Raw genomic sequence first — 14,907 nt, 5'->3', positions numbered from 1 at the left:
TGAAATGATTATGATAATAATAATAATACTCAAGTTGTACTGGCAAAAGTGTGTGTTCAGTGTTGTTCGCGAATGTCACGAGTCACTCACCACAGCAATCAACTAACCACTTACATTTCTGTGGTAAGTTGTAACCTACAGCTCCTGCACTGGATTCAAGCAAAAAAACATTTTAGAACAGCAGCGATAATGTAAAAGTAGGCTTTATAAACTTTAATATATCCTTTTATTGAAACGGGTGCTTTGCTGTGCAAAGAGACATTTCGAAACATTTCAAACATTTCTACTATCAGGCTACTTTCACTTTTGCTGCAGAGACCCTTTACGTCCTATAAATGTGTCGTATTTTTGATCATCCGTGCAGATTTCAGTTGACGATTCTGTTTAAAGTTATTAATAACAAAACATGAATGAATGTGAAAGAAAAGAGCAGGATATGTGCTTTATATTGAAAAGAAATATTAAAAGCGCAATAAGTCGCGAAAGAGAACTGAATTCTACTGACAGGATGCTGTGCGCGCGCTCCGAGCGCAACACGGACAAGCATAGTAGCCTTTGTCTTCGGTTGCGCGCCTAAACGGCCAAATAAACACAGAAATATATCAAAATGTCAAGTCGAGTATTCCCGTAAAAACAGTAGTAGATGTTAGTACTGTGTGCATTCTCTCTCTCTCTCTCTCTCTCTCTCTCTCTCTTTCTCTCTTTCTCAAAGAGGATTCATGCTCATCAGTTGGTAACTCAACCTCACAGTGAAAGCCCTGCACAATTAATTCCATTTGTTTTTAGTTGTCTATGGACCTAATAATTACTACTGTTGAAATTGTATTGAAAAAAAGCATGTCTTTAATAATAATATTATAAATTACAGGCCTCGTAAACTTTGATTTTTAGGAGGAGAGACAGTGAATTGTTCTTCCATACTCTCTCACTAAGCCTGCCGAAGGTTGTTGATGCTTTCCCAATACGGATGTCCAATTCGCAGTCTAGACTATTGGAGGTGTCGACTGTGGAACCCAGATAGGTGATCTTTGTGGCATTTGTCAGTATGCTGTTGTTGATGGTGATTGTGGGTGAGAGCATAGCAGGTTGGGCAAAGACCACTGTTTTTCCCAGGCTGATCTTCAATCCAAACTCCTCACAAGCAGCAGCAAAGGAGGAGCACATAGCCAGCAGCTCAGTCTCAGAGTTGGCAATGAAGGCGGCATCATCTGCATATAGGAGTTCCTGGATATGGACGCGGTTGATCTTTATTTTTGCGCGTAGTCTTGCCAGGTTGAAGAGATTGCCAGAGCAGCGTGTGTGAAGTAACACTCCAGATGGAACAGGGAAAGCTCGGTGCAAGACAGCGGAAAAGAATATACCAAAGAGAGTTGGAGCTAGTACACAGCCTTGCTTCACACCACAGAAAATTGGAAATTCCTTAGAGTGAGAGCCCTCAAACTGTATTGTTGCCTTCATATGAACGTGAAATTCTTGTATGATTTTCAAGAGTTTGGGTGGACAGCTCAGTTGACGGAGGATGTTAAAGAGACCGGACCTGCTGATATAGTATCCTGACGGGAGTATCCTGTTAGCAATGACCTGTATGTGTGGGAGGACGAGGCGGGCAAAGACCTTGCCAGGCTGGGAGAGTAGAGCTATGCCGCAGAAGTTGTTGCAGTCGCAGCGATCCCCTTTGTTCTTATACAGAGTAACTATGTTAGAGTTACGTAATTCGTCGGGGATGGTGCCTTCATTTCAGCAGGTTGAGAAGAGGTGATGGAGTTCCACGGCATGTGTGTTGCCACCGCTTAAGAAGATTTCAGGTGGAAGCCCATCCACACCAGGGGCTTTGTTGTTCTTCAGGAGGCTGATGGATTTTATAACCTCATTTAAAGTGATGTTGTTGTCAAATGAAGACTAAAAATGTACTGTTTAATGTTATGTATCTGTATTATTTTTCTTTATTCATTTTCATAATAATTTCATAATGTAGATTTGTCAAGCCAGAGTTTTATGTGCATGTGTTGAGTGCATGAGGGAGACTATAGATAGCATGGAACCATGTGAAGATCATATGTCAGAGACAAGAGGGAAGCTATATTTTTGCTTTGAGGGGTGTGTACTGTAACATGTTTCAACTGATGCAGATGTAAACAACAAAGATATGTTCTTAATATGGAAGTGAATTGTGCCATGTGTTCGCATGACATATACGTTCCATTTTTAAAGCTCAAGCAACATAGTTTGTTACCATAAAAGGAAGCTGCTCTGTAATGTATATAAGCTCAATCTTACTGTACCACCTTAGAGAAACAAAGGCATGAGGGCAGAGAAACATGAGGGCATGAGAGTGTAAGAACTGATTTTCCTGTTAAAACAAAACTCACCCTGCAATAACGCCATAAAATGCCCCCTGGACAGCAGATAACAAAGGCAGAGCACAGAACCTTGTCCTGCCCAAACTTATCTCATTGTCCCCTTGTTTGACTTCAACTCATCCCCCCTCTCCCTCCTCAAGGAATGTCTATTTAACACATATGGTGTATCTTATGAATATGTTGTTTTTCCTTTTCATGTTTGGTATCATTTTAAGGGTCTCAGTGCGATTGGTAAAATGGTCTTAATTTCATTGCAGTCATTGGTTTAATGAAAAAGATTGAGAACTTAGGAAAATCCTGTATCTCCTCTCTGGCTGATATCTGTTTACGATATCTCCTGAAACCAGGTGCTACCCCCCCCCCCTGGGGTACATGGATTGGCCCAAACAACTCTAAACAACATTTGTATAACCCCTGTTGTTCTGGTCTGGTATTTAAGGCGAGGGAATAGAACACACTTTGGGAATCTTTTACCAGGAGAATCTCCCACACAGTAATGCATGTCAGTATTTTCCTGTTGGAAAGCCCTGACACATTACTGTGTGTCTTTGTCAGGAGAACATTGCTTACTTTTAGAGTCATCTTTGAGTAAATGATGTCATGTATTTTCTGAATTGGCTTTTAATCATTTACTTCTGTAATTGGCATGATACATTTTTACCTGACACATAAATGTTACATCTTGATTTATTCTGAAGTATTCTGAAATCATTATTTTAATATATTAAGGAGGCTGGTGCTACCGCAAATCTTAGTTAAGGTAGGTCAAACTAAAGGCGCATGTATGAACGGAGCAGTAGGCACGTCATCATGAAGACCTTTTGATTTCTGTCTATCACTGGTTTAGCAAGTTGTATGGAAGTGGCTAAATTAAACTACACTCTCTAGTTCGAGTGAGCAGTAGGCAACCGACTTTAGGGGTATTAGCAAACCCTACATCCTCTGACTGAAATCAGAATTAACTGGTTTGTGTCCGTGAGAAACACGATTTGGCCGACGTGATCTCTAAGCGGCATTCGGGTCCATAATGATTTAATAACTGAAAGTATGGGATACTCAGAGTAATCAAAGATCTAAATTAATTCATAATCAATATTTATGATTATTTTCTAATCAGAAATACGATCTAAATTTGATTATCATTTGAAATTGGAGTCAGATTACGCATAGAGCTAAAGTAATACTAAAACTAAGTTCCAATAAATTAAGTGAACTTCACTGGAGCGTTGAAAAGACATACACGCTTTAAACCTTCGCCAGGCCGTTGGATTCCGTCGTTGGGCCAATGGATGGTCCTTACAAAGTGGTGACAGTCCCGACGTGATTCTCCAGGTTGCGAGTGTCTTTTCAGCGAAATATTGGGACTTGCAACAAGTAAGAGAAAAAAGATGTCCTTCTCTTTCTTCAGCCGTTTGGTAAGTCAATTCTCTTTTGCCTTTTAGAAGTGTTGAGGGTAAATTCAGACGCACCTCATATAGACACATTTATAGAATGGGTCGGCATACCCAGTTAGACCGGAGAACGCAAAATCCGGTGGGGCTTGAGAATTAGATAAAACCACATATCAGGGACATGATAGCGGCAGTGTAGATGAGAAAAGATAGCCCTTGCTTTAACTTTAAATACCTCCTTGTTTGTCTATGCAACAAGTGATGAAACCTAAATTGGGATAACATCATCCACATTTTATTCTGGTACTCAACAGAGGGGTGTAAAAACTTAAATTCTAAGGTAAATAATGTTGTTACATTTAATTATTTGCTTTGCTGCAACAACATTGCAATAATGGAAATAAGAAAATGGTCACGCTAACTTGTAAAAAACCTTGTGAATTGATGAGCTAAAAGATAACAAGTAAAAATGTCTCACTTGAATCCTTTGTGTGTGAAAAGTAAAGTTGGACAAAACAGTGCAATGCAATTAGAACATTTCAAAAGAAATGATCTGAGAAATTGATCTCAGTCCTAGAGAACAGCTGCCATGCAGAAGTCCTAGAGACTGAAATTTGGAAAAATACGCTAAATTTTACAACTGATGCATACAGTATAATGACAATTATTGTGTTACTAAGAGGCTTGTAACCAGGCCTGATAGTGTCAGAGGACATGCACAGCTTGTCCTTGTCTCATGAGATAATTTAGAAAAAGACCAATATGAATTACATCAAAGTAATCATTGTTCTTTGAAAATCTTTCAATAGTGTCAAAAAGTTCATGACTGATGTCCCATATATGGTTTAAACAACACCATTTAAGGCTCAGTCTTATAAAGCATAGCATAGAGTGCAATCGCTGCACTCTTGTATGTTTTCGAGGTCTCAAAAGAGACTGACAAAAGTAACAAACCATAAAACAATCTTGGTGCCCTCCATGAGACCTGTTTGTCCAACCTTTCTTTCATATTCAAATAAGATTCTTAAAAGAATGCAACTGATAACATCTCAGCCTAAAACAAGATAATTGTGTCCAATTCTAAATTGTAGTCACAAAAATCTTTAAATTGAGCAATGATTTGACCCATGTTTCTCAATGCCTGCAGTCCATTGAATGTTCACAGCATCAAAGCAGCTTAACTGGTTTCCAGTTTGGTTATTGCTGTGTACACAATGCTAATGCCAGCACAGCTGGAGCTGCGGGGCCAAATGCCTTCTAAAAAGATCAGTGAGAAGATAACAAGTCAGTTTGGACAAATTACTCAGTAGAAACCCCCGAGACCAGAAAATGAAATTGGTTTGATTTATACAATTTTATCAAATATAATTCATATTATGACCAGGTTGTAATATATATTATATTGTAATGGCCAAGAATGGCTTTAATCTCGTGATGATTCAGCATTGGGTTAGAAGAGGAAAGAATGTTTACTGAGAATGGAAAGAATCAGAATGTAGAAAGATGGTACGTGTATGTAGGGAACAAGAAGGAACACTAGTGTTGGGAGGAATGAGATAATAGATGGTTAGAGAAAGTATTGGAAAGGAAACTGAAAGGAAGAATGAATCAGAAAGAACTTCTTTACCTTCTATTTGTGCAAGAATCTTTAATGAGAGAAATTACAATGCTCAGTATAACTAAAATGATCAACCTGATTACCATGTCTTAAATATCCATCCAAATCCACAGGATGATTTAATTTTGATCTAATAGATCTTTAACCCAGTAACAAGGGGAGGTACAAATTTAAATTTTCTCTTGCAACAAAACCACAAACGAAGTGGTGCAAGTGTTAACAAACCCCTCTCTGGGAGCTTCAGCTTACATGAAATCTGATCAGGGAAGGTATTTTACTGAACATTTAAGAACAGTTGTGTGAAATGTAAACATCAGGCAGAAAATCTACAGTCTTTATGGACCACAGAGAGCCAAATGGTCAAGAGTTGAATGGCACCATAAATTCCAAAGGCCAAACAAACAAGCACAGCACCACACCTGGTGATCTAATTGCTCTAAACACAGATCTGGCTAGTGTAAATAAACATCATCATGTAAAGAGATTTCCCTAGCAGACCTGAGGGTCCTAATGCTCACAACACAGCAGACTGTGTGAGTTTAGATGCAATAGCAGTAAGATCTGACCATTATCACTGTTTAATTGACCTTTTCTTTACTAAAACATGATCATGAGAATGATACATGTCTTTGTAAACAAAAACAAATTTTCTTCTAATGGCATAAAATCTTAACAGATCAAAGCCATCAGTAACAACTGTCTGGCTAAGGCCATCAAATAAATATTGAGATCGACCATCTATCTTAAATGCAATTTGTATAAAGGCTCAAGATTAAACTGTGTTTTCCTCTCTAGGTCTATTTCCTTATAGGCTGACACATGACTTTCTTTAGAACCAGACTCCGCAAGGGTCTGGTTCTGCCTGCCTTAAGCAGGACACACAACTTTACATGTAGGAGATGGGGGTGGAGAAACTTCAAGGGGCCGCTCACACCTCATAACACTACAGAAGCAGCTCCTGTATGTGGCCTCCCCGGTGTAGCACCGGAACTAAATTATGCAACACAAATTATGGTAGGATAAAACACCACCCATCTCCTATACACAAACATACACAATACACACCATCACTATGGCAATCTTAGAACATCTCTACCTGGCATAGATCATAAGACTATCCAGGCCAAAATTATTCACATAATGCAAATCTACAATACAGCATTCACCTTCATACATATAGGATAAGGGAAACTATTTTAACAATTTCTTTTCAGCATTACAGTCTTGTCAACTTCCTGTATGTAAATACTGGGGTGTGCATAGGACATGCATGGCTGTGGTCACACATCAATTGATTTAAATCCACATAAAAAATCTAATTGAGACCCATTAATACAACTGGTCTTTGGACAAAATATTTATTATGCCCAGTCGTTGGCAATTGTTGCAAACCAGGAGGGCCCCCTAGTTTCCAACAAATGACTAATGACGATAAAAAATGATCTAAACAGCTAAATCTAAAATGCAGGCATTTCTATGTGTCAACTATACAATTCAGACCTGCAATATTGAGTGTGACCCAGTCTGTACATCAGATGCACAGATGATAATTACTAAATTAAACCAGAGAATTTAAATCTCTGTTTCTATACATTTCATTCTCTAATTGAATCTATTAAAACATTAAGTTTCATTGATGATTTGCACTGTGCACTAGACAATTTTATAATTATGAAATTGTGTATTTCCATGTTTAATTATGTGATATACTCTAATTGCTCTAATAATGCATACTGCTAGTAAATATACTATGGTGACTTTCTGTTACCCTCCCTTGATTCATCCAGACCAAGTCTAAATCCCACTACCAGATCACTGCGGTAGTGAAGAATTTGGTGATGAAATTACACCTGTTCATTAAATATATGATTCTGAAAAAGAGACCATATTTACCACTCGCACCTTTGACTTTTGGGTTTCATATTTTTGAGTACATCATGTTTTGTTATCTTGTGTTCTTGTGTTTATCCAATAACTTTTTTCCTCATCTTACAATAACCACAAATACATCAGTGTTCAATTATTGCATGGTCATTCAGAAGTTGTTCAGGTGTCTCGCACGCAGTGGAGCGTCATCAGTGAAATGATTCCTTCAACTATGGAGTTCTGATCTGCCCGGCAAATGAAACCTTCTGCTTGAAGGGGACCGAGGACTTCTCAAAGGGTCAGTTAAAACATCCTAGGGAGGACAAAGATGTTTCCGCAAAGCGTTATAATGACACTTTCCACTGACATTTTCTGATCATGCTGACCAAAGCAAACAGACTTGATACAACGAGATCATTCTACAGACTGAATACCAACGCAGCCAAGTATAGGTGAAAGCGAACCCGGCCAAGAGGGTCATGTGACACCCTGTCCAGCTGCTGCAGCATCCACGCATTCTTCCATGCTTTCATTTTAAAGTTCAACCTGTCTTAATGCTGTTATTTCAGGTGACGACTGGATTCCTGCATCAATCGACGAACACTGCAAACTACAGTGGTCAGCCCTATGAACACTCAGAGAATAACACTGAAAATGTGGAAACAGGAAAATGTCCAAATGTCCAAAAGTGTCCCCTTAGGCCTGATCTAAATCTGTCCCAAGGGGCCAGGGGCCGTCTGTAAGAACTGATTTTCCTGTTAAAACAAAACTCACCCTGCAATAACGCCATAAAATGCACCCTGGACAGCAGATAACAAAGGCAGAGCACAGAACCTTGTCCTGCCCAAACTTATCTCATTGTCCCCTTGTTTGACTTCAACTCATCCCCCCTCTCCCTCCTCAAGGAATGTCTATTTAACACATATGGTGTATCTTATGAATATGTTGTTTTTCCTTTTCATGTTTGGTATCATTTTAAGGGTCTCAGTGCGATTGGTAAAATGGTCTTAATTTCATTGCAGTCATTGGTTTAATGAAAAAGATTGAGAACTTAGGAAAATCCTGTATCTCCTCTCTGGCTGATATCTGTTTACGATATCTCCTGAAACCAGGTGCTACCCCCCCCCCCTGGGGTACATGGATTGGCCCAAACAACTCTAAACAACATTTGTATAACCCCTGTTGTTCTGGTCTGGTATTTAAGGCGAGGGAATAGAACACACTTTGGGAATCTTTTACCAGGAGAATCTCCCACACAGTAATGCATGTCAGTATTTTCCTGTTGGAAAGCCCTGACACATTACTGTGTGTCTTTGTCAGGAGAACATTGCTTACTTTTAGAGTCATCTTTGAGTAAATGATGTCATGTATTTTCTGAATTGGCTTTTAATCATTTACTTCTGTAATTGGCATGATACATTTTTACCTGACACATAAATGTTACATCTTGATTTATTCTGAAGTATTCTGAAATCATTATTTTAATATATTAAGGAGGCTGGTGCTACCGCAAATCTTAGTTAAGGTAGGTCAAACTAAAGGCGCATGTATGAACGGAGCAGTAGGCACGTCATCATGAAGACCTTTTGATTTCTGTCTATCACTGGTTTAGCAAGTTGTATGGAAGTGGCTAAATTAAACTACACTCTCTAGTTCGAGTGAGCAGTAGGCAACCGACTTTAGGGGTATTAGCAAACCCTACATCCTCTGACTGAAATCAGAATTAACTGGTTTGTGTCCGTGAGAAACACGATTTGGCCGACGTGATCTCTAAGCGGCATTCGGGTCCATAATGATTTAATAACTGAAAGTATGGGATACTCAGAGTAATCAAAGATCTAAATTAATTCATAATCAATATTTATGATTATTTTCTAATCAGAAATACGATCTAAATTTGATTATCATTTGAAATTGGAGTCAGATTACGCATAGAGCTAAAGTAATACTAAAACTAAGTTCCAATAAATTAAGTGAACTTCACTGGAGCGTTGAAAAGACATACACGCTTTAAACCTTCGCCAGGCCGTTGGATTCCGTCGTTGGGCCAATGGATGGTCCTTACAAGAGGAAGGAAACATAGAGATGATGGGGTAAGGAAGGAGAAACCCAGAGAAACCATTTACATCTAGCATGATGGGGTGAGAAGATAAAGAAATGGGGAACAGAGAAATCTGGAATAAAATCTTATTCTTATATGCCTGTTTCTCTCTGTCTGACACATGATACATAATAAATTGAGATCTCTTGGCAAAAGTAACTGGTGTAGCTTCCGTGATTCAACCATAATGGGGGAAGCATGATGATTTTTTTTAAATCTACATCAAGCTCAAGCAGGATTGGGAGTTGGGGAACAGCAGATATTATAGCAGCTTCACTAGCTGTTACAGGTTCAGCATACAGTTAGATGTAGTGTGTAGACCTCTACGGCAGTGTGTAGAGTGCACAATCCCTAACTATGTTACGAAAGTGCAGCCAGGCCGATGTAGCATCCTGGGTGGGGGCGGACAGAACAAATTTGGCTTGCAGCGAAGCCTGAAACTGTTAGCAATTTTCCTTTGACTTGGTTGCAGGAATGTCAAGCGTGGGAGACGGCTTTGGATGAGACAGGTGGATTCTCTTGGGTTTGAGTTTAATCTAGCAGCGCACAAGTGAGTTATCTGTGTCAGTCAGCAGAGTGCATAGACCTAACATAAGTAAGGTCCTGAAGGTGGGTTTTTTGGATGATCACATGGTCAAGTTGATGCCAGTGTTTAGAGCATGGGTGTTGCCATGTCATCTTGGACCACATTGAGCCTTCAAAAAATGATGATGGGATGCACAGCTTATGTGAAGCCCAAAGCTCAAGGAGGCGCTGTCCATTGTCGTTCATTGAGCCCACACCATGTGGACCCAGCACATCTGGCCAGGCGTTGGTGGTAAAAAAAGTTAAAAAATTATTAAATCCCCATGAGAAGGATGCAATACTAATGCAATATTAGAGATTGCAGTTAAGGCATGACCATTGGACAGTGAAATGCTCATTGGGTCAGCAGGGTCAGACAAAAAACGGTGGAGAAGAATAGACACATGTTAACTGCAAAATAATGAAGAATTAAGGTGAAGAATTAAGTGTGAAACCATCAGGAACCCTTTAGTCTCCAGCGCCACCATTTTCCAGAACTCCAACCTACCTGGAGTCTCCAGAAGTGCAAGGTGTCAGAGTCTCAGAGACTCAGTCTCAAAGCCTTTTATAGGCTTTATAGACAGACAGATTGAGAGTGACTCTTGAAGGACCAGCACCACATCCTCTTCTACCACTGTTTGAAGAATTCATCTTCCAGAATACGTTTTAATAAGTTTTGGGAGTTTATTTTTAGTCCATCTCCTACCCTGAAGTCCGTTTTGCAGAGATGGACAAAAAATTAACTCCCAAAACTTACTGTCAGATTCTGGAAGCTGGACGAGCTGTAGTCGCGCACTGACAGAAATGCAGTTCAAGTTAACGCCATGGTTCATAAGGTGCACTGTATACTGAATCTGGTCCTCCAATTTCAGTACAGAAGGTGTTTTTCCACAGTTTTAGAGTGTCCCCAACGCACCTTCACAGGTTACTCCTGCATGTCGAGCACGAGGGAGAGACAGCAGTGCACAGATCGCGACACGCGTCTCTCTATGAAGAAAATGGGAGCGGGAATTCACTGCATTATGAACTCGTCACTTGAGGGAGTTAGCACTGTTCGCAATACCCCCAACCTCACACCAAATGTCAGGCCCTGTAGATAGGCCAGCCAATATAAATGTCATAGTAAGCAGAAATGTGAAATGTACATTAGTATATTAGAGGAAGACGCTGATATCTCGATTGAATTTATGCTTGAAGAATGCACTTCCAAAGCTAGCAGCCACAAGTAACAGCAGGTAAGGCTAGCGGTTAAAGTTTTCTATGCATAATTTGATTTGACGACAGTCACGAGACCGATTACTCGATCCAATCACAATGATGGATAAAAATTAAATTTTAAAACGAGTAACGACCACAAACAGAAGGAAAATAGCGGAGTAAAAGTACAGCCTTCATTGCGCCACGGTGACGCAATCAGCCTTCAAATGCGACCTTCCAAGGGTGCAGCCTTTGAATTGGGACATCCTTCGTTGTGCTGCTGTGACGCAATCGGCCTTCAAATACGGCCTTCGGAGGATGCAGCCTTCGCATTGGGACTAATGTCACAGCTAATGTCTTGCGCAAACTTTTCTCCTTCCTTATCTCTCCATCCCCCTCTCCCTCCTCCCTTCCTTTCCCCCTGAGTCAAGTCACCAAAAGTTCACTGAGAATGTCTATATATCACATACGATGTATCTTGTGAATCTATTGTTTTTCCTTTTCATGTTTGGTATCATTTTAAATGTCTCAGTGTGATTGGTAAAATGGTCTTAATTTCATTGCAGTCATTGGTATTATGAGAAAGATTGAGAACTTAGGAGAATCCTGTTCTCCTCTTTGGATGACGTCTCTTCAAGATATCTGATAATTCTCCCCTCTCCCCCGAAAACAGGTGCTACCCCCTGGGGTACATGAATAGACCCAAAACAACTCTTTTGTTGTTCTGGTCTGGGTGAAAACCGCCAAACCGGACGTGACGTAACGGGAGGGAGTGCAGTCAAAGTAAACAATAGGAAAGCAATGGATCGCAATGACAGTTCGGACGCTGAAGAAATTGTAAATGTTTACTCATATGAGGGACCTCAGCCATATAATTATGAGCCTGCTATGCATCCAAGAGAACAGGGACAGGCCAGGATTAGACAGAACAACGGTCAGAGGAGACAAATTGAGTGGTGGAATGAGGAGAAAAGGGCAGGGGTCTTGGTGAGAGACCAGTGTTAGCTTATAGATATATAGACGTTGGCTGACGATATGTATAACTGTCACGGTTCATGAATGCATTGTTTCCTGCTTGTCTCGTGTTTATGTTGTTACATGTGTGTGGGTGTGTGTGAATGGGCGTGACCGGCCATCATTGTTTATCAGCGACCATCTGATAACACTCACGGCGCCAGCTGCAGTTAATCTAATCATCCTTAAATACTCACTCATTTCTCATCTCCTTTGTCAGATCGTTGTTTGAAGTCTTCCGTGCTGTGTGTGTGTTTCCCGGTCCTGTGATACGTCTCCAGTTTATGCTTCCTTGTTCCTGTCCGGTGTTCCCGTGGATTTCATGTTATTTACATTTACATTTACATTTAGTCATTTAGCAGACGCTTTTGTCCAAAGCGACTTACAAATTAGGACTAAATTAAGCGAGTCATCGTGAAGAGGCAAAAACAACACAAGAAGTGCTCAAAATACGAAGTTCAGTCATTGTTCAGAGTAGCATAAGTGAGGACATAAAGGAAAAGGAAAGGTAGGATGTAAAGGAAAAGGAAAGTTTTTTTAATTTTTTTATGAGGATAAGTGCTCACGGAAGAGAAGGGTTTTCAGTTGTCTTTTGAATGTTGCCAGGGATTCTGCACTCCGGATGAGGGTGGGGAGAGCATTCCACCAGCATGGAACTGTGAATGAGAATGTTCTGGAAAGTGATTTTATGGCTCTCTGTGATGGAACCACGAGCCGTCGCTCGTTGACCGATCGTAGGTTTCTGGTAGGGATGTAGACTCGTAGTAGTGAGTGAAAGTAGGAGGGAGCTCAGCCTGTGACAGATCTGTAAGCAAGCGTCAATGCCTTGAACTTGATGCGAGCAGCGAGAGGTAGCCAGTGCAATGTGATGAAGAGAGGAGTGACGTGGGCCCTTTTGGGCTCGTTGAAGACAAGATGAGCTGCAGCATTCTGAATCATTTGTAGAGGTTTGGTTGCACATGATGGAAGTCTAGCCAGAAGAGCATTGCAGTAGTCAAGCCAAGAGATGACCAGGGCCTGGACAAGAAGTTGTGTTGCATGCTCAGTTAGGAAAGGCCTGATCTTCCTGATGTTGTGCAGTGCAAACCTGCATGATCGAGCTGTCTTTGAAATGTGATCTGTGAAGGTCAGCTGGTCATCCAGTATCACTCCAAGATTTCTGACCGACCTTGATGGGGTGATTGATGATGAATCTAGCTGGATAGTGAAGTCGTGCTGTAGAGATGGATTGGCAGGGAGGACGAGAAGCTCAGTCTTTAGCCCTATTCACACGGGATTAGTATTACCCCTGGACCTCTGTAATTAAGAAATTACCCCCTGACGTCTGTGTTTTTGGTGGCTCATTCACACGGGCAAATAAATGTTCGTAATTCCCTCGATTTTACGGACTTTAGTCAGGATATGACGTCACAGCTGCTTAACATCCGCTCACCGACAGAATCGCAATGGCGGCGAAGAAGAAAAATAGACATTGGACACGCGAGGAAACCTTGACTTTATTATCGGTGTGGGGTGAACCCGGCTACCAAAGGCAATTTGAACAAATGGTTCACAACCACACCGTGTGGGAAAATATATTTAAAGAGCTGGTTACGCGGTGCCCGTCAACCCAGGACTTTAGGGACTGGACAAAGTGTAAGGAGAGGCTCGACTACCTCCGTAGAAAGTACCGTGACTGCCTAAAAAATAACAGAAAAACCGGCTCGGAGCCAGTTAAATGCCCATATTTTGAGGAGATTGACGCTGTTTTAGGTAAGACCTGTTCAAACTTTTCAGTAAAATTACAAATAAATATTTGTTACTGCGGTGACTTGGCCGTTAGCTAATTGCTAACGTCGATTCGGCTGAATGTTTTCACATTTCTCATAGGCTGTAGACCCATGAACAACCCAGGAGACATGAGGGCAGATAACGGGGGAAGTTCAGAAGATGAAATATCTGAATGTAAGTTACAACAGGTTACTACAAGAGGGCTGTTATTGATACTTTACTATACTTGATGATATTGAATGATACTACCTCGGATGCTTGTACTTTTCTTTGGTTCAACAAAGTGCCAGTGCTGTAAAACCTCTTTTGTTTTTGAAGCGGAGTCTTCCAGGAGTCTTGTGGACCTCTCAAATACCTCAAGGGACAATGAAGCTGAGGATGATTCCTTCCATGTAGCATCTAACCCCAAAGCAGCAACACCTAGTGGTGCTGCGGAACTCAAGGCACAAGGTAGGCACTTGCATATAATCTCAAAACAATCAATCTTGGAGCTTGGGATTATGGGTGTGATGGGATCTTCTTGGCTAATGCTTGCGTATACTCGAAATAGAGCATCAGGTTTAAGATTTTTGGAGCCAGGGCGGTAGGATAAGATAAACTGAAACCGGTTGAAGAATAGAGACCAGCGCGCCTGACGAGGGTTGAGTCGTTTGGCCTGCTGAATGTACTCTAGATTTTTGTGGTCAGTGAGCACTTGAAATGGGTGTTTGGCCCCCTCAAGCCAGTGTCTCCATTCTTCGAGCGCCAGTTTAACAGCCAGTAACTCACGGTCTCCCACATGGTAATTCCTCTCAGTTGTTGTAAGACGGTGTGAAAAGAATGCACATGGATGAAGTCTGTTATCCTCCCCCCTCTGGGAAAGCACTGCTCGAACACCCACATCCGAAGCATCCACCTCCACAATGAAGAGTTTGTCTGGGTCGGGGAGATTAAGAATGGGTGCTGAAGTAAAGCGGAGTTTGAGTTCATTAAAGGCTGACTCTGCTTCAGGACTCCAGCAAAAGACTGCCTTATTTCCTTTAGTGA

General features: G+C 40.9%; 1 protein-coding gene across 1 annotated transcript; it reads left to right on the top strand.

Annotated features, from left to right (window-relative positions):
* Positions 1–13,532: 13,532 nt before the first annotated feature.
* LOC307148198 (myb/SANT-like DNA-binding domain-containing protein 7) lies at positions 13,533–14,445 on the top strand (the record flags this gene model as incomplete). The annotated part of the gene is made up of 4 exons (XM_079853553.1): positions 13,533–13,863; positions 13,981–14,055; positions 14,200–14,331; positions 14,432–14,445. Exons 1-4 carry the CDS (start codon positions 13,557–13,559, stop codon positions 14,443–14,445), a joined length of 528 nt encoding a protein of 175 aa, XP_079709679.1. The 5' UTR covers positions 13,533–13,556.
* Between the last annotated feature and the right edge of the window lie 462 nt (positions 14,446–14,907).

This window comes from Squalius cephalus, assembly GCF_949319135.1.
Source record: "Squalius cephalus genome assembly, chromosome: 20".
Classification (NCBI taxonomy): Eukaryota; Metazoa; Chordata; class Actinopteri; order Cypriniformes; family Leuciscidae; genus Squalius; species Squalius cephalus.
The sequence above is the reverse complement of the archived record's forward strand: the minus strand, read 5'-3'. Positions and strand labels throughout refer to the sequence as shown.